Here is a 21,923-nt window from a genome sequence, read left to right as displayed (position 1 = left end):
TTTGGCTTCCTCAGGCACTTCACTCACATACACAAATATATATATTATATATATATATATATATATATATATATATATATATTCACCAAATAACCCAAGTTGAAGGCCCATTTAGTCTTCTTTTCTTTTTGCCTTTTCTTGATTCTTAACTGTTAGGCCTTCTCTTATTTTACATAATTTTGGGTCTATTTCTAACCCAGGCTTCCTTCATAAGCAATAGTCAAATGGATCCAATTTACTAATCTCCACCAAATACCTGTCATTCATCCCTGTCCCAAGCAAATCATTTCCTTCCTCCAAATTCCCATTGTATCACCAAGTCATATCACATTTACTACCTTTTGTTAATCCAACAAGCCCCTCCTCTCCTCTACTACTATAATCCAGTCAAAGACCTCTCAAAATTCATTGACCATTGCTCTTCTGTCTTGTAAAATCTGCTGTAATCAACCTTTCCAGATACTGAAGCAGCAAGCACAAGACCTATATGAGTCTGTACTAGGTCCTCTGTGCATATATTATGACTTCTAGTTTAGTGTTTTTATGGGATTCCTGAGTGTGTGGATGAATGGATCTCTGATTCTTATGCCTTATCTTGGGCTCATTGCTTTCTGTTGGTTTGTCTTATCCAAATTTGATGTGATAGTTTTACTTATATCTTACCTTATTTTATTTTGTTATATATAAAAATTAAATGAATGAATGAAAACCTAGTCACTAAGGGTAAAGGTTAAAAACTGAACTGTTATTCATATTGCTAGGAGAGGGAAAATCAATTTTCTCCAGTGGAGCAACACTGGGTATATGAGTGACACTCAAGGGAAAGCCACGTGTTCAAATATCAACCACTCCAGGACAGGTCTCATGGTCAGAACTAGTTGACCAACATACAATTGGACTCTACAGTGTGTGTGTGTGTGTGTGTGTGTGTGTGTGTGTGTGTGTGTGTGTGTGTGTTTTCGTGCACGCGCGCGTGCGCGCTTTTATTTGGCTACAGTTTAGCTGTTTCTCTTCTTCTTTGGGGTGATGTTTTATTTTGTTTTCTTGCTTTTAGGGAGTTTTGTTGTTGTATTGGGATTTTGTTTGTTTTTTGAGAAAGAACTTAAAAAATTGGATGGGTAGATAGAGGGAGAAGATCTGGAAAGACTTGGGGGAGGGAAAGAATATGATCAGAATATATTTAAAGTTAAAATCGTTTTAAGTAATAAAAATATAATAAGAAGAAAAAATTTAAAATGAATTTTAAAGAGAAAGACAAAAGAGGCAGGTAGCCTCTGGAATGAATGCTATCAACATGTATCCATGCTGATGTTGACTGTGATAACTGGCTAAAACAGCGTCTATCAAGTTTCCCCTCTTTAAGAGTTGCTTTTTCCATGCTGTACCTGGGAAAGAAGTTTCCACACATGGTTTACATTAGAGAATGGAGCAGCCTGCTCCTGCCTTCTCTAGGATAGAACATCTACATAAGTTATTCGGAATGCTTCTGCACTGGCAACTTGCCTCCAGCAATTAAAAATGTATAATGAAGCCTAATTTATCAAGTTATTTTACATGACTAGGATTTCCTGAGTCTAAGAAAGCATGTCCTACTTTGTAGGGTTTTTCTGCTTGCCTGTATCATCTGGTTCTTCTGTAATAAGGATGCATTGCTTCATAATAATGAGAAACCCAGGTTTTACAATTAGATGACTTTTTTTAACTTTAAAAAATGTTATTTTTCCTTCTACATTTTTGGAGTTTTATTTATTTTTGTTACATTTTATTTGTTTATTTGTGGGGTAGGAGGAAGGAGGTGGTCCATATTACTGAGCAGATATAGAGGTTAGAAGACAACAGGAGTTGGTTCTCTCCTTCCATCATATGGGTTCTGGGAATCCAACTCAGGCCATAGGACTTGAAAGAAAGAGCCTTTACCCACTAAACTGTCTTGTCAGTGGTGGAGTTGTAGTGCTAATTAAAACTTACACAAGCCATCATTATTGGTTTGGCAATACCTTTACAAATCAAAATTTAAAGATGCCAAATTTTATAAGCAGAGACATTTGGGGATTGGTAAAGAGTTATAAAAACCATACTCATTTACCAAATCACCATATGCGAAAAATCAGTGACAAATTTGAAGATTGGTACTATTTGTTCAGATGGAAAAAAAATCTAGGTTAAATTCAAGTCAAGGAGGGTTGGAGCATCTTCATCTGACTTGTCTACCAGTTATCTGAACCAGAAAGCATAGTAGGTAGTGTCATACACAATACACATAGACAGAAAATATGAGGTACATATAATAATTAGTGACTTAGCCAGGCCTGGTAGCATAGGCCTGTAATCCCAACTATGCTAGAAGCTGAAACAGGGGGATTGTAATTCAAGGCTTACCTGGGCTACAGACTTAACCTCAAAGTTATCATGGGCAACTTAGTGGAAACTTGTCTCTGCTGAAAAGTACAAAGAGAACTGGGATGTAGTTCAGTGGCAATGCAGCACACAAGGCTCTAGATTCTATCTCCAGGCCTTAAAACAAAGGTATGCCTGGTATCAGGGCTTGTAATTTCAGTTACTCAGGAGGATGAGGCAGAAAGACCACAGGTTTTGACTGATTATTTTAATGAGACATTATCTCAAAAAATAAAAAATTCAAAAGGCAAAAATCAACTGGGAAAATAGCTCAGTGATAGGGTGCTTACCTAGTATGCAAGAGGCACTGGGTTCAAATACCTTAGAAATGGATTGTATCGCTCACAGCAGAAAGAATAGAAGCCTAAGCCAAAGGTGGTGGCACATGCTTTTAATCCCAGCACCCAAGAGGCACAGGCAGGCAGATCTCTGAGTTTGAGACCAACATGGTCTACAGAGTGCATTTCAGAACAGCAAGGGCTACACAGAGACCCTGTCTCAAAAAACCGTAAATAAATAATTAATAAAGAAATAAATAACTATTTTAAAAAGAGAAAGAAAGACAAGAAGCTTAAAGTCCAAATTGGGTTTTTGTCTTTCTTTTCTACTGACACATGCTCTTACTATGTATTGTGGACTAGTCTCCAACTCACTACATAGGGAGGCTAGCCTCCTATGCACATCCTCTTGCTTTAGGCTCATGAGGGCTGTGGTTACAGGCAGCATCTATCACTACTGGCACAACTGTTTTGTGCTTTGTTTATTGTTTCCTTCCTATGAGTTGAATGGCCTCTTCCTTCACATACTCCTACTACTGTGCTATTCTGCCTCACCTTGTGTCCAAAATCAACAGAGCCAAGGTACCAGTATCTAAAATATGTCTTTGCTCCTTGAAGCTGTTCTTTTAGGTAATTTGGTTTCAGAAAAACAACTGTGACTAATATATCCCTCTCTTACTATGCAGAACACAAAACTCTTCAAAGATGGGCTGCCATGTTGCAATGAAAAGGTTAAACACAGAACTGAAAAGATGGCAAAAGGAGCAGCTGTAAGGGTTCTCCTGGGCAGCTCTGCCCAGCCTGTGCTGTCTGCTTGGGAAGTTTTTCTTAACACACAAACAGAATTCGTATGTCTTATTGGGCCTTCACAATAGTTTCTGTTACATGCAGATAAATACAGTCCAAATTAATAAAATACTTCTTCAAAAGGAAACTTTGCAGGAAACACTTCTTTTTTTGTTACTAAGAAAAAGGCATGGAGGTGATCTCTTCCTTCTTATCTGAGAAACAATGAGATTCCCTGAGAAGTATAACAAAGCATTTTCTACACTTTTTGTTTTTATGGATTTTTTTATTGTTTGGCAGTTTCATACATTTATAGAATGAATTTTAGTCATTTTACCCTCCTTTTCCCTTGTCCTAGAACCATTTATCTCAACAAGTTCACTGCCTGTCTCTATGTCTTTTTGTGTGCAACCCACTGAGTTTCTTTTCTAAGCATGGGTTAGCGGTTATTTACTGGAGCAAGGGGAAATTATCAGAGTAGCTACACTAATGAAGAAACTCCATCAACAACCAGGAACTGTCAATAGTCCTTCAAGGAGGGATGGAACATCATGGGCTGTGGTGATTTATTATTTATGATTTATTAAAGCTTGCCTGAGGATTCAGAAAGCAAGTTAGCCAGGCTAACTATAGAGATCAGGCAGTGGTGATACACACCTTTAATCTCAGCAGCCATAGAGCTAGGCGTTGGTGGTACACACCTTTATTCCCAGGACTCAGGATTAAGAGGTAGATGGATCTCTGTTAGTTCAAGGTCACACTGACTATACGAAATTGATCCAATTCTAAAAGAAACAGCTCACACAAAAGTGATCTCAACACTTGGGATCACACGCCTTTAGTCCCAGCATTAGGAAGGTGGAGACAGGAGTGATATGGCTGGGCAGAGAAAGGAATAGAAGGAGGAGACAGGAACTGAGAGCCTTTTCCCTCTGAGGATGTGTGGAGACAGGGTTGCCAGAGGTAAGATCGACTGGCTTGGCTGATTTGCTTCTCTTATCTTCAGCTTGAAGCTTGAACCTTGATACCAGTCTCTGGGTCTTTTATTTTTCGAGTTACAATGGGCCCCTCCCCCATCCCTGGCAGATTGCTAACAGGCTTAACTATATATCGGTCTTAGGCAGACAACCACTACTCCGGTTAGTTCATGAGTACAACAGCAATGTCACACCCAGAAGATACATTTTTTGCTGCACATCTCTCCATCATATGACTGATATTCTTTCTATCCCCTCCTCCACAATGTTTCCTGAGATTTATAAGGGTGATAGAGATGTCCCATTTAGGGTCAATCACTCCATCATCACATATTCTCAGCACTTTGGCCAGTTATAGGTTTCTGCATTAATTAACCACTACCTGCTGCAACGGAAGCTTCTCCGATGAAGGCTGGACATGAACACTAATATATGGCAATAAACATGAGTATTTGGAAGGCAGACCTGACTAGCAAAACAATAGTAGTAAGTTTCCCATTAGGGCCTATGACTTCCCCAACCAAAGGCTCTTGGCCAGTTTTACAGAAGCAGGCATGAGTTCTCACTGAAAAAAAGAATTGGAAAATAACTTTCTTGTCCCGTCTGCTCTCCACTTTCTCCAGTTCTGGGAGTTTACTACTATAAGGCCTCATAATGCTAAATAAATATTCTAGACACACTCTTGTTTTATTTTGTTGTCTTGAGACAAGGTTTCACTGACTGGACCAGGCTGCCCTGGAACTCAGTCTGTAGCTTAATCTTCCTGCCTCAGCCAGGCAGTAGTGGTGTATGCCTTTGATCCCTGTACTTGGGTGGCAGAGACTGGCAGTTCGAGGCCAGCCTGATCTACTGAGTGAGTTCCAGGACAGCCTCCAAAGCTACAGAGAAACCCTGTCTCACAAACAAACAAACAAAATTCTCCTGTCTCCTGTGTAGCTGGGATTCCAGGCCTGTACCACTAAACCAGAATATTTTTCTCTTTTTCTTTGCTCTGTACTTTCTCATAGTGGAAAGAAAGAAAGCTAGAGGAGCTGGAGACATAGGACAACTTGTACCTTCTGGTTAAGTGGTTTCAGTAGATCTCCCTTCTTAGAGAGGCATTGACTAAAAATGTGTCTTGACAGTAGGTTCTCGGGATGTGCCATGGGAAATAAAAATTACCCTAGCCAACAAGTTCAGAGAAAAATGTATGCTGTGTTCTACTGTGGTTTTCTCCTTTGAAAACTACACTAAATTTTATTTGCAATATAAAAGTCTTGAAAGGTGGTAGTATCTTTAAGGAATGATTATGTCATTAAAAGTGAATGCCTTGATTTTCTCAAGAGGCTGGGTTTATTAACTTGAGAGCATATTGTTATAAAGCTACGGTTCGCTTTGTGTTTTGTTTTGTTATTGCCTCTACTTGCACTTATACTTTGTACCATAAGTAGAAGCAGCACAGATCCTTTGTCAGTGTCACACTCTAAGACTTCCAGCCTCTAGAACCATGATCCAAATCAAACCTCTTTCTTTATAAATTTCCAACATGGTGATATTTATGATTCTTAACAAACCTGGTAGTGAAGAAACATGTTTACAATTGTTTAACCCATACCCTTAAAAGCATAGTAGCACCTATTGTTGTCCTGGAAAATGTTCTTTGGAAAATTTCATTAGAGAAAAGAATAAAGACAAAAACTTTTTTAAAAGTCAAACCACGATAACAAATTGTCAGAGATCAAAAACAATGACTACTCTCTGGAAAGGAATCTCCCTAGATTCAGAGTGAGTGATATTTTATTGCTGTTGGAGGTAGAAGGCTATTGTGTAGAAAAAAAGAATAAGATTTACAATGAGCATTAAGTTAAATATCATTGAGAGTAACACAAATTGAATAGATGCCATCATCGTGGTGCTTCAGTTAGGTTTTTCTCCTGAGTTACCCAAACACATTGAATTTTTTCTTTTCTTGAGTAGATTCAAGAACATGATTAGGGCCCCAATAGTACAGAATTGATGGTGATAATCAGCCAGCCCCAAGAAGTACTTCATCTTCTTTCTCTTAGAGAGTCACTATCTTTTAATAATCTACATTTTAGCTCAAGGATGAATCATTTGTCTTTGTCCTATTTTATAACCCAAATACATTGTCTCTGGCAACCAAACACACCAAGGTCCCTCATAGATAGACTAGTTCTTTAGTTGCACTCAAATACTTTTTTAAAAAACTTTCTTTTGGTGACAAAGCACATTTCAGTTCGTGCTGGAAATCTCAGTCCTACGGATTCCACTGCTGTTCAGTTGATTCCTCTGAAGACTGTGCGAAGAAGTAGGAAACTTAGAAACTCGAGGCAGAAGAGGACTGTAAAAAGCATCAAGAAAGATCTTCATTAGAAAATGTATGTAGCCAGTTGGTGGTGACACCTTTCCAGTCTGGTCTACAGTGCTAGCAGTTACACAGGAACCCTGTCTTGAAAAGCAAAATTAAATAAATAAATAAGTAAATAAATAAATAAATAAATAAGTTTTAGTTAAGGCCAGGCATGATGGTGCATGCTTTAATCCAAGCAATCAGGAGGAAGAGGTCCAAGCTCAGCCTGCTCTACATGGAGAGTTCCAGGACAGCCAAAGCTACATAGTGAGATCCTACTTCAAAAAATTAAATAAATAGATATAAATAACTAAATTTGGAGCTGAAGAGTTGGCTTGGTGGTTAAGAGTGTGCGCTGATCTTTCAGAGAACCTGAGTTCTCTGAACACATATCAGACAGCTCACAACCACTCCAGGGAGGTCCATTGCCTTTTGCCTCTAAGGGCACTTGTATTCATGGATAAACACACACACACACACACACACACACACACACCACACCACCACACCACCACCACCACCACACCACCACCACCACCACCACCACCACCAGGGGTAGGCATATACACATAATTTCATTTTTAAAAAACTATTTAAGAATTGTCTCTTTGATCAATGTCACTGGCTAATGTTTTGGGTGCATAAATCCAAACTGGCAGGAACTAATTTCGTTTTTAGTTCTGAGTGTCTTATAATTCATAAATTCTCTTGGGCACTTGACGCAGCTGTTTATTTTCTTAATCTTTTTTAATTCAAATGTTTTAAAAATTGCTTACAAATCTCTATTTTTAAAACTCCCCTCTCCCTTGATGCCAGAAGCTTGACCTGCTTGCCTTCTGGCTCTCACAAGGGTTCATTTCTGTCATGATCTCAATTATCACTTCCAGGCAGACCAAGATCAAAATCTAGAACTTGGACTGCCCATCTGGTTTTGTTAAAGTTGAAAGCTATTGAAAAGGGGTCTCACCAACAGGATCTGTAAGTGATTTTTCTTCACTCATTACTGCATGGATTCTTCATCCCAGCCCTGCCAGCTAGGTATTCCTATCCTTTTATCATTGAGCAAACAGAAGCTCAAAGAGATCAACTTGGCCCAGTGTGCTAGAAATAACAGGATGAAGGATATAATGTGGGAAAAGTGAAAGTTGAGTTTTACCACCCCTCCTCTCATCCAGGTTAGCTTTATATACAGGCCAAGGAACCTACACAGCAAAATATGAGAGATTCATGATAAATACTTCCCCTCAAACATTTTTTTAAATGTTTGCCTCAACCCAGCTGTTCCTAAAGTTTCTTTAGCTCTTTTTTTAAAATATTTTATTTAACTTTATTTTATGTGCATTGGTGTAAAGATACCAGATCCCCTGGAACTGGAGTTACAGACATGTATGAGCTGCCATGTGGGTGCTGGGACTAGAACCCGGGTCCTCTTGAAGAGCAGTCACTGCTCTTAACCACTGAGCCATCTCTCCAGCCCCTCCTTTAGCTCTTTGTTCTGTTTTTTATTTAATTTTACAAAAATTATAATTTCACATGTCAATCCCTTCTCCCTCTCCCCCTCCCTCCAACCCACAACCAGCCCTCTCCCGCTCCCCATGGGTAGGACCCTCCATGGGGACTCTCCAAATTCCACAACATGATCCTGGGGCAGGCCTAGGCAGAGAGAGCATTCCTTCATGTGGGATGGGCTCCCTTCTTACACCAGTCCCTTCTTACACCAGGAAAAAATACTAATCCACTACCAGAGGCCCCATAGGGTGCCGAGGCCTCCTCTTGACATCCACTTTCAGGGGTCTGGATCAGTCCCGTGATGGCCTCCTAGACAGCAGCCTGGGGTCCATGTGCTCCCCCTTGTTCAGGCCAGCTGTTTCTGTGGGATTTACTAGCCTGGTGCGGACCCCCTTGATTTTCATTTCTCCCTCTCTGCAACTGGGCTCCAGAGTTCAGTTCAGTGTTTAGCTGTGGGTGTCTGCCTCTGCTTCCATCAGCCACTGGATGAGGGCTCTAGGATGGCATATAAAGTAGTCATCAGTCTCATTATAGGGGAAGGGCATTTAGGGTAGCCTCTCCACCATTGCCTAGATTGTCAGTTGGTGTCATCCTTGTAGATCTCTGGAAATCTCCCTAGTGCCAGATCTCTCCTCGGACCTATAATGGCTCCCTTTGTTATCATATCTCTCATCCTGCTCTCCTCTATTCTTCCCCCAATTCAACCTTTCTGCTTCTCCATTTCCTCCTCTCCCCTCCTCTTCTCCTCCTCTCATTCTGCCAGCTCCCTCTCCCCTACCCTCATGCTCCCAATTAGCTTAGGAGATCCTGGCCCTTCCCATTCTCCAGGGACCATGCATTTTTCTCTTAGAGTCCTTGCTTCCTAGTTCCTTTGGTGAAGAGGATTGTATACTGGTGATCCTTTGTTCTAGGTCTAAAATTCATATGAGTGAGTATATACCATGTTTGTCTTTTTGTGACTGGGTTACTTCACTCAGGATGGTTTCTTCTAGTTCCATCCATTTGCCTGCAAATTTCAAGATTCCATTGTTTTTTTCTGCTGGTTTTTTCTCCATTGTGTAAAGGTACCACATTTTCTCTATCCATTCTTCAGTTGAGGGGCATCTAGGTTGCTTGCAGGTTCTGGCTATTACAAACAATGCTGCTATGAACATGGTTGAACATATGTCCTTGTTGTATGGACGTGCATTATTTGGGTATATGCCCAAGAGAGGAATTGCTGGATCTTGAGGTAGACTGATCCCCATTTTTCTGAGCAACCGCCATACTGATTTCCAGAGTGGTCTTACAAGTTTGCACTCCCACCAGCAATGGAGGAATGTTCCTTTTTTTCCACATCCTCTCCGGCATAGATTGTCATTGGTGTTGATTTTAGCCATTCTGGCTGGTGTAAGATGGTATCTCAGAGTTGTTTTGAGTTGCATTTCTCTGATGGCTAAGGATTTTGAGCACTTTCTTAAATGTCTTTCAGCCACTTTAGATTCTTCTGTTGAGAATTCTCTATTTAGTTTTGCGCCCCACTTTTTATGAACTCAAGAAGCTAGCCACCAAAACACCTCCTTTAGCTCTTTAATTCATTGAGATTCATGGAAGCATCTTAAAGTGGACAGTATCCAGGAAAAAAAAACACACTGAATTGCTAACATATAATCATATGCTAAATGTTTATTAAGCACCATTTATTAAACAAATAGAATGATATGATAACAGCTACTTATATTTGCTTAGCACTTTAGCTTTGCACAGCCTCACTGTAACCTGAAAAATTACATAAAGCTGAGATTACCATCTTCATTTCATAGATGATGAAATTATGGCTCAAATAATTTGAATGACTCATCCAAGGTGACACACTTGAGTCCCATTCTCAGGCTCAAGGCTCAAACTTGGGTGTTCTGGTCTTCAATCCTGTGTTCTTTCCATTATATTACATTAACTCGAGAGGTTTATAGGTGGGCTACACAAGGCAAGTATGCATGAAGAATTAACTGGCAATTCAAAATAGTGTCCATAGCCGGGCGTTGGTGGCTCACACCTTTAATCCCAGCACTCGGGAGGCAGAGGCAGGCAGATCTCTGTGAGTTTGAGGTCAGCCTGGTCTCCAGAGCCAGTGCCAGGATAGGCTCCAAAGCTACACAGAGAAACCCTGTCTCGAAAAAACAAAACAAAACAAAACAAAACAAAAACCAAAATAGTGTCCATAATGTCAAGAAATGTTAAAGGTGTTAACTGACTGATACAGACAGTAATTGCAGAATAAAACACCAGGAAGATCACTGTTGGTAAGAATCAACAGAGAAAGTCTTAGAAATATGTGAGACCTAAGTCTGCCCCTGGAAAGAAGGTTTATTATTATTTTTTAAAAGGACAACCTGGGAGTGGTATTTCTTTTTTCTTCTTTTTCTTTTTTTGGTTTTTCGAGACTGGATTTCTCTGTGGCTTTTGAGGCTGTCCTGGAACTAGCTCTTGTAGACCAGGCTAATCTCAAACTCACAGAGATCCACCTGCCTCTGCCTCCCGAGTGCTGGGATTAAAGGCATGTGCCACCAATGCCTGGCTGGGAGTGGTATTTCAGTATAGAGGACAGAGACAATGAAAGTACAGATGTAAGAAAGTGCAAGTATTGCCCAGAGAGAGAGAAAGAGACTCATTCACCTAGAGAAGTCTAGAAATGTAGCTCAATAATATAAATGGAAGACCTTGGGCTCTGTCCCAAGCACCACACACACACAGCAAGCAAACAAACCCAAAAACTTAAAGAAGAGATCTTTGTATTGAGGGAGAATAGAAGATTGATAAAAACTTCTTGAATTTCTGCTTAAAGTATTTTGACTTGTAGACAAAAAAATCATCAAAGACTTCTAAAAGAGTGAAACTTTGAGAGAAGTGTTGGACAGATTGATCTGACAATGTGCATTTGTGTGGAAGGGGCCTAGAGCTAAAGACTAGACAGAAACCTATGACATTCGGTCAGGGAGGAGATGAAAAGAGTCTGTATTAGAATGGTAGCATTGGGACTATAAAAGAAGGCCAATTACAACTGGCAAAAAGAGCAATGTCAGAACTTGGAGAGATAGGAAGAGAAAAGAGTGGAGTTTCCCAGAAGCTTTAGAGCCTAGGTAATTTAAGAAATATGTCATGAATAGAAATGAGCAAGATGAGTAGGAAAACTGGTTCAGGCAGTTTCATTTTTTATATTATGGGTTAGAAGCAACAATGGAAGATCTAAGTAAACCTATCCAGCAGGCAATTGAGGTTTAGAGGGACAAAGGTCTGGCCTAGCACCAAGTTGGCATGGTAGAATGAAAGAAGACATGGGAAACCATTCCAGGGTCTAGTTTCTACCCGCCACTATGTAGAAAGTCACAGGCATGACATCTCACTGGGTTTGTCTCTTCAACTGGAAAATGAAGGGGAGCACAAGACCTGTATGACCTCTGAGGTATTCTTAAGGACTAGAAGTTAACTAAATCATAGTCACCTGCTATTTGTTCTCTCCAAGAGGAAATCAACAATCTGATGAGAGAGACGATTAGATAACCACATGTCGAGAGTCTGACAAAAAGATGACAGCAAAGAGAGAATCAATCAAGGACAAGCAGGAGGAAAGGGATTCTAAATTTAGGGAATGAAATAAAGTATCATAATAAATGGGCTAAATATGTCAAATATAATCAATGATAATATACATATTAAATAAAGATATTTCAATAGAAGTATACCACCAAAATAGTAGTTGAAAAATAATGCAAATAGTAAACACAAGAGAAAGTGTTCAATGCCATAAGCAAGCAAAGAAGTGAAATTAACAAATTGAATGTTTACCATCCAGAAAGATTTCCTATAAAGTCTGATGCTGGAACTGCAATGAAACTAGGATAACCATGTATCATTGTGACAGTAAAAATTTATGCAGTCATTTTGAAAAATCACAATCCATAAAAATGTTCATGCTCTTTGGTCTGGTAATCTTATTCCTGAGAACTTGTACTAGAGATAGAATTGCAAAGAAGAAAAAAGCCACAAATGGGAAGATCTTCAAAGCACAGAAAAACTGAACTACCTAAATGTTCAATAATCAGGGGATAGCCTAATAAGATATAATCTACCAATGGAAGTAATTTTATATAACTATTGAGAAAATAAATGTGGAAGACTGCATCAACATGGAGAAAGGAGACAGGGGTCTCACTATGTAGCCTAGGCTGGCTTTGAACTCATGACCCTCTTGCCTCTACTGCCAACTCTTGGGATTATAGACATACATCACCATACCCTAAATAACCTAAAAAGCAGACTTTTTACAGTGTGTTAGAATTCTATAGCACAGTAATACAAACCAAGAAAACATGAAGTATGGCAAATGAAAATATGGGTTTGAAATAGGTGAATCTTTTCTCTCCACATTTCCTTCAGTGTTGTGACAGTGACATTTTTAAATGTTATTTTGTATTAAAAAACTCTAAAAGACATACAATAGAGTCAAGTGAAGTAGAGAGGTCAAAGAGGGATAAAAGTAGGAAAAATGTCATTAAAGTTCCTGCTGAAGACGTAATTTGTGTTCTAAGAGCAGGAGAGTGGGAGGAAATCCAATTTGGAGAGTTTGGAGCAGTTCCGTGAGTAAGTGGGAGGTATAACACTCTTCCAGGAAATGCAGTACTGAAATGAATAGAGACTAACAGAATGGTGGCAAGATGAGACAGCAAGGTTAAGGCATAAGCGTTCATGTCTTTTTCTTTTAAGATATAAAAATCAGTGTAAAGTATAAAATCAATGATGGAGGTAACTGACAAAGATGAAGAGATAGAAAGAAAGGAACAAGATTCTTCATTCAGGGATCAGGAGGAAGGAAGGGATAAAAACAAAACATCTAAGCAGATTGTGAATGAAGCACAGAGAAGTTGAGGTATTAACACAGTCTGGCGGCATATGTCTTTAATCCCAGCACTTGAGAGGCAAAAAGGTAAGTGGATCTCTGAGTTCAAGGCCATCCAGGTCTCTGCAGGTAGTTCTAGGCTAGATAGAGGTACACAGTGAGATCCTGGGGTGGGGGTAGCAGACTTCAAAGTCCAAGAAGCTGGTCTTGAATAAGCAGCTTGGAGTTATCGGGCCTGACAATGGAGGAGCTTGAACGAGTTATAATGAAGAGAATAATCTTACTGTGTAGAGCTGATAGGAAGGAGAGGTGGCAGGCAAGGGGGCTGTGACCATAAGAGTGGGAACCTGGCAAGAATCCTAAAGATCAGTTAATTTACTTCTAATAGAAGAACTCTTGTGTTCCGAGGGAGAGAGATCCCTTTAAAGAATGGGAAGGAGGGCAGAGGGGCATTAAGATTGTTTTACTCAGAAAGGTCAGCAAAGGCTGGGGGCTGACTCAGAATACCAGCAGGCTCTAAGGTCATTTCATGGGAAAAGAAACTCAGACTTCTCAGGCCCAGGATTTAGCCGCCCCCCCCCCAGTCCATACACCCACTAGATCCTCCAAGCCCATTGAATGCTGTGGCAAGAGGATTAAACAGATGGAAAACTGAGTGCCCCACCCCGGCCTTGAAATCCTACAACCCGATTCAGAACGAGCTGGCGACAGGTTTATTCTTTATCTAACTAGAGCTAGAGAAAGGGGAGGAACCAGTGGAGAGCCAGTTCTGGGCGTCTATTCCTGTCACCACCCTATCTTTTGGACAAACCTGCTCTACCCATCAGTTTTTAAACTTGGAGCCATGAACTCTAGAGGTCTTCTTCCTTCTCAGTCAAGGCTGCCCACTCTTAAACATATGGGAGCTATCAAATATGTTCTCCACAGTCACAGAGGTGGATCTAGTCTCACTCTTGTTTCCAAGTTGCAATCAACCTAGACCCTGCCTCCTGGGGCTCCTCAGGTTCATCACTTAAGAGCAGTGGTCTACCTCATGGCTGCCCAGCAATTCAATAGTACTATGCTTCTAGCTGCTTGTGGGACCCTGGCAAGCAGGTTCAGGGGCCTTGTACCCTATTTCAGCACCTTGGCAGGTAAGACTAGCTCGTCTTTGAGAGGGAGCCAGGAAGTGGGTGTGGATGCTATAGATATGGCACATATGGCATCTGTGATATTCTAGCTTGCTCCATTTTATACATCAGGCCAGTTTTGAGATTGCTCCACCCTTCATCTCTCTAATCGAATTGTCTACTCTGGTTGGAGAAATGCGTTCTGTGGAAGGACCTGGGGGAAGCAGAGAGGGTGAAAAGCACGGAGGAAGTCTTGCCGGCTCTAGAAAAAGGATAAGTGGCTCCAGGAAGGGACAGAAAAAGAGAAAGAAGTAGAGGCAGAGGACTAACTGCTCCAAACGTTGACTAAATAGAGGGCAGCTGATGCCCTTATCAGGTGTCACTAATGGGCCCCCTTCCCTCTGTCCTGCAGTTAGCTCCCTTCCTTCATACCCAGTGCCCAGGGTTATAATCTGTCTCCCCCATAGGTAGGGAAGATGATGTCCTGGTGGGTGTCTGCCCACCTGATGCTGCTTTCCTCATGTAGGGTCACCAAGGCCAGGGAGGAGGCAATCGTTCGGGGCTGGGGCCCGCTACCTCTGCATAGCCGCTGGAGCTGGCTTCGATACTTGTCCCCAGTGAACAGATAGAGCACTGGATCCAGACAGCTATTAGCACTGGCCAGGGGCCGGGTCACTTTGTAGACCACGTTGACAATGTTCAGCACCCGGCAGTCAGCTTTCAACAGCCTTGCCAGGTAATAAATCGTGCGAGTGATATGGAAAGGCACAAAACAGACAGCGAAGACAGTCAGCACGACAACAATGGTGCGGAGGGAACGGAGCCGAGACGATGACTGTCCAGCTCCTGGCAAAGGTCGATACAATCGTCGGGCCATGAGTCCATAACAGACCAGGGTGACCAAGAAGGGCAAGCCGAAGAGCAGCACCATAACTGCTGAACTGAAGTGCACGTAGTGGTCAAACTCCTCAGGCCGAGTGGTGTCATGGCACAGAATGGTGGTTCCATTGGGGCTAGTTGTCACAAAGAACAAATTGGGCACAAGGCAGCCAGCTACCACCAACCAAACAGCTAGACAGAGAAGGCTTGCAAATCGAGGGCGGCCCCAGCGTAGCGCCCGCAGTGGGTGGCAGATGCCCATGTAGCGGTGCACACTGATGCAGGTGAGGAAAAGGACACTGCAGTAGAGGTTCCAATAGAAGAGAAAACGGACAAACTTGCAGAAGCCAGTGCCAAAGGGCCAGTGGTTTCTGGCAGCATAGTAGTAGACGAGGGTGGGCAGTGACAGCACATACAAGGTGTCTGACAATGCCAAATGGAACATGTAAGTGGCTGTTGCATCCCAGGGTCGAAGGCGGAAGAGGAACAGCCAGAGGGTGGGAGCATTGAGGGCTAGGCCCAGCACAAAGACAACCGCGTAGCTCACAGGCAACAAGATGAACTTGAACTCCTCATTAAACTTGCAACCACCATCTCCAGAACTTTGGCTGGGGCCTGGAGATGTGAATAGCAAGGATTCTGAACTGGTCATGGTCCCCTAGAGGTAGAAAGAACAGAAGTGAGTGTCTGACTTCCATAGTTTCCCAGTCCTGACAAACCTACAACAAAAGAGGAAAAGCACCAAGGAGAGCTAGGAGGAGCAAATCCAAGTGCAATCCACGCCTGTCCAGCCCTTACCCAGCTCCCTTAGCCCAACCCCTACCCTGCTCCCATAGCCCAGCCCCTACCAAGCTCCCTTGGCCCAGCCTCTACCCTGCTCCCTTAGCCCAGCTCCTACCCAGCTCCCTTGGCCCACCCAGCTCCTACCCAGCTCCTGTAGTCCAGCTCAGGGACTGATGGGCATCAGGCAGTGCTGGGACTCAGGTGGGCAGTCAGTGGTGTTCTGCAGCTTCCTCTCCCGCAGAGCCTGGCTAACTGAAGAGGGTGGAGGCTGACCAGCACTATCTAAGGGGAAGATACCCAGGCTCAAATAGTCACCTAGCTCACCATCACAGCTCTGTCCTGGTAATGAGGGCCTCTCTCCCTCTCCTCTCACCCTGGTCCTAGTTCTCTGTACTCGTATTTCCCTCTGAAGTTGCCCCAGTTCACATCTGCTTCCAGTCCAGGAGAACCACCACCACCCTTGCCTAGGAACCTTAGCAAGACTTCTACCCAGTGCCCTTGAAGCTGAGCCCAGCTGACTCTGTCACCCTTCCTCTTGGCAGCCAGAGGGCATATTCTTGGGGGTGGAACTCTGGGTGGTGCCTATCCCTCCTCCTGCCTCATCCCAGCAGATTGCCAGAGCTAGAAAAACCCTCGGAGGTTATCTAGTCCAACCCACTCAGCATACAGATTGGGAAACTGGGGCCCAGTGAGATTACTATTTAACAGCTTCAAAATGATTGTGTACACAAGGAGACATCCCAGTTTACAGATAAAGAGCTAGGCCACTGAAGGTAATTAAATTACAGGACTATCATATAGGTTTATGGGTGTAGAAACATGGGAAATGAATTTTAACATGGACAACAGTAAGTCAACACACTGAAGGACTTCTGAAAATGTAAACTACTGATAACCATCTTTACTCTGTATGCATTTAATTATAGCAAATGTTTGTCTAGGCCTTACTCTGTGCTAGGCGCTGTTCTAAGGACTTTATACCTATTGATGATTCCACAGTTTCTCTATCAAATAGGTTCTATTACTGCCCCTACTTTACTGATGAGAAAATTAAAATACAGATAATTTGTGTATTTTGATAATTCATGGTAAGATCAAGTTTTGAACACAAAAAAGCCTACCATGGGCCAAACTCTAACATTCATGACTTAATAAGTATGACAACTTTTAAAAACTAGTTTATTTAAATTTATTTTATGTGCATTGGTGTGAAAATGTTAGATCTCCTGGAACTGGAGTTACAGATAGCTGTGAGCTGCCATGTGGGTGCTGGGAATTGAACGCGGGTCCGCTGGAAGAGTGGCTCTTAACCACTGAGCCATCTGTCCAGCCCAGGTATGATAATTTGATCCTCCAAGCTACTGGATCAGTTCTGAGAAAGGGTCAACAAACATTTCCCAGGAACTTTCAGTTCTAAGTCCTGATAGTTCACTAGAAGTGAACAAAAAAGATTAAAACCTGTCAGCTAGGGCTGAAGAGATGGCTCTGTGGTTAAGAGCACTGTGTACTCTTCCAAAGGATCTGGATTAAATTCCCAGCACCCATATGGCAGCTCACAGCTCTCTGTAAATCCAGTTCCAGAGGACCCAGCATCCTCCCCCAGACATACATGAAGGCAAAACATCATTGCCAATAAAAAACAAAAACAAAAACAAAAAATTTTAAATCTATCAGTTTAATAGGAGTTACATACTAATGGAGGTAATAATAAATTAATAAGATATAGAGAGAGTATGATCGCTGTTATAGAGAAAAATGAAGGATATAATGAAAAAAATGTGCTGTTTTGAATATTGGAGTGAATTGAATAAAGACCAGGTACTTTGAGGAAGGGAAACAGAATATGAGGTCAGAGCATTTTCGAGGGACCAGATTTTGAAGGCTCTTGTGAGTCAGTTTAAAGCCTTTACTGAGTGGAAGAAAGCCACAGAGGCTTTGGAGAGAAGTGCCGTGGTCTGACCTGCTCTCCAGAGAGTTCTGTGCTGAGACTAGATAGCAGGGCTAGTATCACAGGAAGGGGCTACTGATAATGTGGATGGTGGTCATGTGGACCAAAGTGACAAAGGTGACAAGAAGTCATCATATTCTGGGTATGATGTGAACATAGAGATAAAATTCACTGATGTGGACTATGAGAGGAAAAGAGAATTCAAGAGTGACCCCATGACAGGCCTTGTTACAATTACAGGCCTGTAATGTCAGTAGTTGGGACTGGGAGGATTACCCCAAGTTCAAGGCCAGCCTGTGTCACATACTAAGACTCTGTAAAAAAATAATTAATTCTAGGTTTCTTGCCTGGGCAACTAGAAGATGGGAACTCCTGTAAACAGGCTCAGGGGAAGGCGATAAGAAAGCACATTTGGGCATTTGGGAGAAGAAGGGAAGTTCATTTTCCAGCATATATGTTTTGAGATGTCTATGACACATGTGAGAACAGATGGCCAGGAAGCAGTTCCTATCTCCCTGTGGATGCTAGCCAATAAGCTTCCCTTACACATCCCACCCCTTCCTACACAACACCTTGTCTCTCTCCTGGTCTTAATACAGTAGAGAAGGGATGCAAAGCAAGTTTCCATTATTAAAAGCCTAATGCCAGAGAACAGTTGACAGCAGTTGTGGGTCTGAGGTGTCAGGAACTTAATATGACTTCATAAGTCCCACTGTCTCTGGTATACCAGGCAAATTGGGTCTGGAGAATGCTGTGGGGAAGGTGTGCAGTACTTGTTGGGAGGGATGAGCAGGCTGGAGCAGAATCTTTAAATGGAGCTTGGAAGCAATGAAGACTCAGAACCTGATCCTCAGGTCCCAAGAATGTGACCTAACTGCATCCCAGAAGGGAGAGGAGGGGGTAGGCCTGCAGAGGAGACTCTAGAATCCAGGATCTGGATCTCTTGGAAGGCCTACAACCCTGGATGTGGGGGGAACATGGAGACCCTGTCCTGTTTCAGGGTTTAATGAGGCATAACCTGAGTCCTGGCCTACTGACTTATGGGATATCACATAAAAAGCCCAAGTGTTTGGAGCTGGGTGAGCTTGTATTCAAATCCTTCTTCTGTTTATTTTCTGTATGACCCTGGGCACCTATTTCTGACAATTTCCTCAACAGTGAAATGGGAATAGTAGTACCAAACCATAGGTATCAGAATATGAATTAATCAGTAGCTGTACGAAGCCTTGTAAGTCATAAAATGCTACAAGTCTGTAATATTTTCCTTCACATTATTCTGCTCCCAGGGATGAATCTGACCTCTTTAGGGGAGGTGAAGTGTCTCCAGACTTGCTGCAGACTCTAGTCATGGAGAGGTGCCACATTAGAAAAGATCTGGCGTGAACCAGCTTCCTGCTCTGCTGCTTCAAGCTGGCTTAACTCGAGGGGTTTCCTGACTTAATCTGCCAGGTTTCACCTGACAAGTCTAAGCAGGTTTCTGCTTGTCCCTGGACACAGCTGCAGCAGCTGCTGCTGCCACTGCCGCCCAGTGGCTACTTTAGGAAAAGACCTCCCCCAACATCCCCAGGGGAAGCCCCAGCTGCTACCACCCTCCCAGAGGGAACAAAGCAACACAGACAGACTGATTTTCTCTGAACTGCTTCTTCACTTTGCTGTCTGTGGCTTGCATTGCTTGGTTTCTGCTATTCCTCTGAACACTCCTGACCCGTTTCCCCATCTCCTATTTGTCATTCTTCCACCAAATATGGCTCTTCCCCAAAGCAGGCTCCCTCCCTTCCAGCACCCTCCTTCCTTTCCTCCTCCCCTTCTCTGCCACCTCTCTCACTTTCCCCTCTCCAGCTTTCCTCAGAAAATTACCCTCATGATTTTAACTGTCGTTTAGATGTTGTTGATAATTTTCTTTTGTTTTGAGACAAGATCTTGCTCTGTAGCCCAGGTTTGCTTTAAACTCATGATGCACCCACTACTCCACCTCCTGAGCGCTGCTATTATAATATGCACCAGCACATCTGGAAGATGTAATCAGTGACTCTACTTACAAATAGATCCCAGCATAGTTTTTCTCTCTCTGCCTCTCTCTCTCTGCATCTCTCTGTCTCTCCTCCCTCTCCCCCTCTGGAGTTTCTGTCCCAGCTGGAGAGAAAGCTCAGTATTTAAGAGCACTTGTTGCTCTTCCAGAGGACCTGAGTTTGAGTCCCGGCACCCACATCCAGCAGCTTACAGCCACCTGTAATTCCAGATCCAAAGGATCTGACAATCTTGTCCGACCTTTGCGGACACCTACAGTCCGGTGCACACACAAACACATACACAATTAAAAATAAACACTTAAAATACTTATCTCTCATCCTTTCATGGCATTTGATTTTCATAGAAGTCATAGCATACATCATAGACTTCCTATAATTACACTCATTTGTGTTTTTACCCATCTCCTTCTGATCCCCCTCACCACTAAACTTGATCCAGACTTCTTGTCCTCACAGTCTTCATATAAAGCTATGATCTAGAAAATAAGCTATCCAAATGGGGTGTGTGGTTGTGCAAACATGCCTTCCAATCCAGGATTAAGAAAAAAGTACCTTGCATATAGTAAGTATGCAATGAAGGTTGAATGAGTGAATGAATAAATGAAAGTTACAGTTTTTTGAATGGAATGGTTTCTATATCTATAGCCTTCCCCTGTATAAGTGGTTTGCTGTAGGTGACTTCCACATGAGTATTTGATAGCAATTCAGTACTTGTCTTAATACATAAATAAATGTTTCCATGCCATTATTGGTGATAACCCTTCCCTTCTAGTGCTCCATTTTTTCTCAGTCCTCTCCTTCCTGGTCCCTTGCGCATAATATTCATTAAATGTATTGATGGTAATTTCTCTGAAATGTCTGCTGTTTACTTGGGAACTAGAGTAGAAAATGGGGGAAAGATGTTTTATAATCTCTTTAAGTTAGAATGGAGGGAGGAAGGGAGAGAGGAGGACAGGAAAGGAAGAAGGGAGGGAAGGGAGAAGGAATGAGGGAGGGAGGGAGAGGGAAGAAGAAAGGAAGGAGGAAGCAAGGAAGGAAGGAAGGAGGAAGGAAGGAAGGGAGTAAATAAAGGGGAGGTAAGAATATAGTTGAAAAATTAAGGCAGACGGTCCTAAGGTTGAATTCCAGCTTCATAACCTATCAGCTGTGTAAAGGTGAACAGGCTTCCCTGGACCTCCATTTCCTCAGGTGTGCTGTCATGATCCTAGGATCTGGACTGTCATGAGGAGAAAATGAGACAATACACACGAGAACTCAGCATAATGTCCAGCTGCTGTCATCCGTATCATTCTTAGGAGGTATATTTTGAGGCTATAATGAGAGTGTTTTCCTTATGAGGTGAAAAAAAAATGAGATCACCTTCTGAAAACTAAACCTTGATGGAGAGAAACAGTAATTTGAGCCCTGAATAATCCAAACTTACTGTGAAATCACATGAAAGTCACTGGTTCCATACAGTTACACTCTAGTGAGCTTTGCTTATGGGCAGGCTTTTAAAACTGGTCTCACCCTGTATCCCAGGTTTATATATATATATTCACTAAAAGCCAGCAGTCCTCCTACCCCAGCCTCCAAAGTGCTAGGACTACAGGCATGTGACACCACACCCAGCTTAGTGTGCCTTTCTTGTCTTCCTAAATGAGATCATGTAGGTAGTTCCTAGTAGCTGCTCCATCTCTCACCTTTCCATCCTCCCCCACTGAGCCAATGCCCTTGTTCACATCCCACTCAAATCTGGTGATTTGGAAAGGATGTAAGAGCCAGAGAAAGATGGGGGAGCAGTATGAAACACTGAGTTCCATGCCTGGCATGGCTGTTACAGTCCTGAACTTACTGTAGCTATAATTACCTACACAATATCTAAACAGAATTGGGCGCACCAACACCCTCATTATGGAAGGGGGAGGAGCTCATGAGGATTTATGTGTAGCTAATGGTTGATGGTACAGAGGGAGAGACATTTTCTTCAGTGGTGTTGCTGCTGGTAAGGTGCCCAGGCTC

At 42.3% G+C, this 21,923-nt stretch overlaps 1 protein-coding gene across 1 annotated transcript; it reads right to left on the bottom strand.

Annotated features, from left to right (window-relative positions):
- Positions 1-14,727: 14,727 nt before the first annotated feature.
- P2ry4 (pyrimidinergic receptor P2Y4) lies at positions 14,728-15,813 on the bottom strand. The gene has a single exon (XM_035449867.1). The coding sequence runs from the start codon at positions 15,811-15,813 to the stop codon at positions 14,728-14,730; it is 1,086 nt and encodes a 361-aa protein (XP_035305758.1).
- Between the last annotated feature and the right edge of the window lie 6,110 nt (positions 15,814-21,923).

Source organism: Cricetulus griseus, chromosome X (assembly GCF_003668045.3).
Source record: "Cricetulus griseus strain 17A/GY chromosome X, alternate assembly CriGri-PICRH-1.0, whole genome shotgun sequence".
NCBI classification, from domain to species: Eukaryota; Metazoa; Chordata; class Mammalia; order Rodentia; family Cricetidae; genus Cricetulus; species Cricetulus griseus.
Note: the sequence above shows the minus strand (reverse complement) of the source record. Positions and strands in the feature narration are given on the sequence as shown.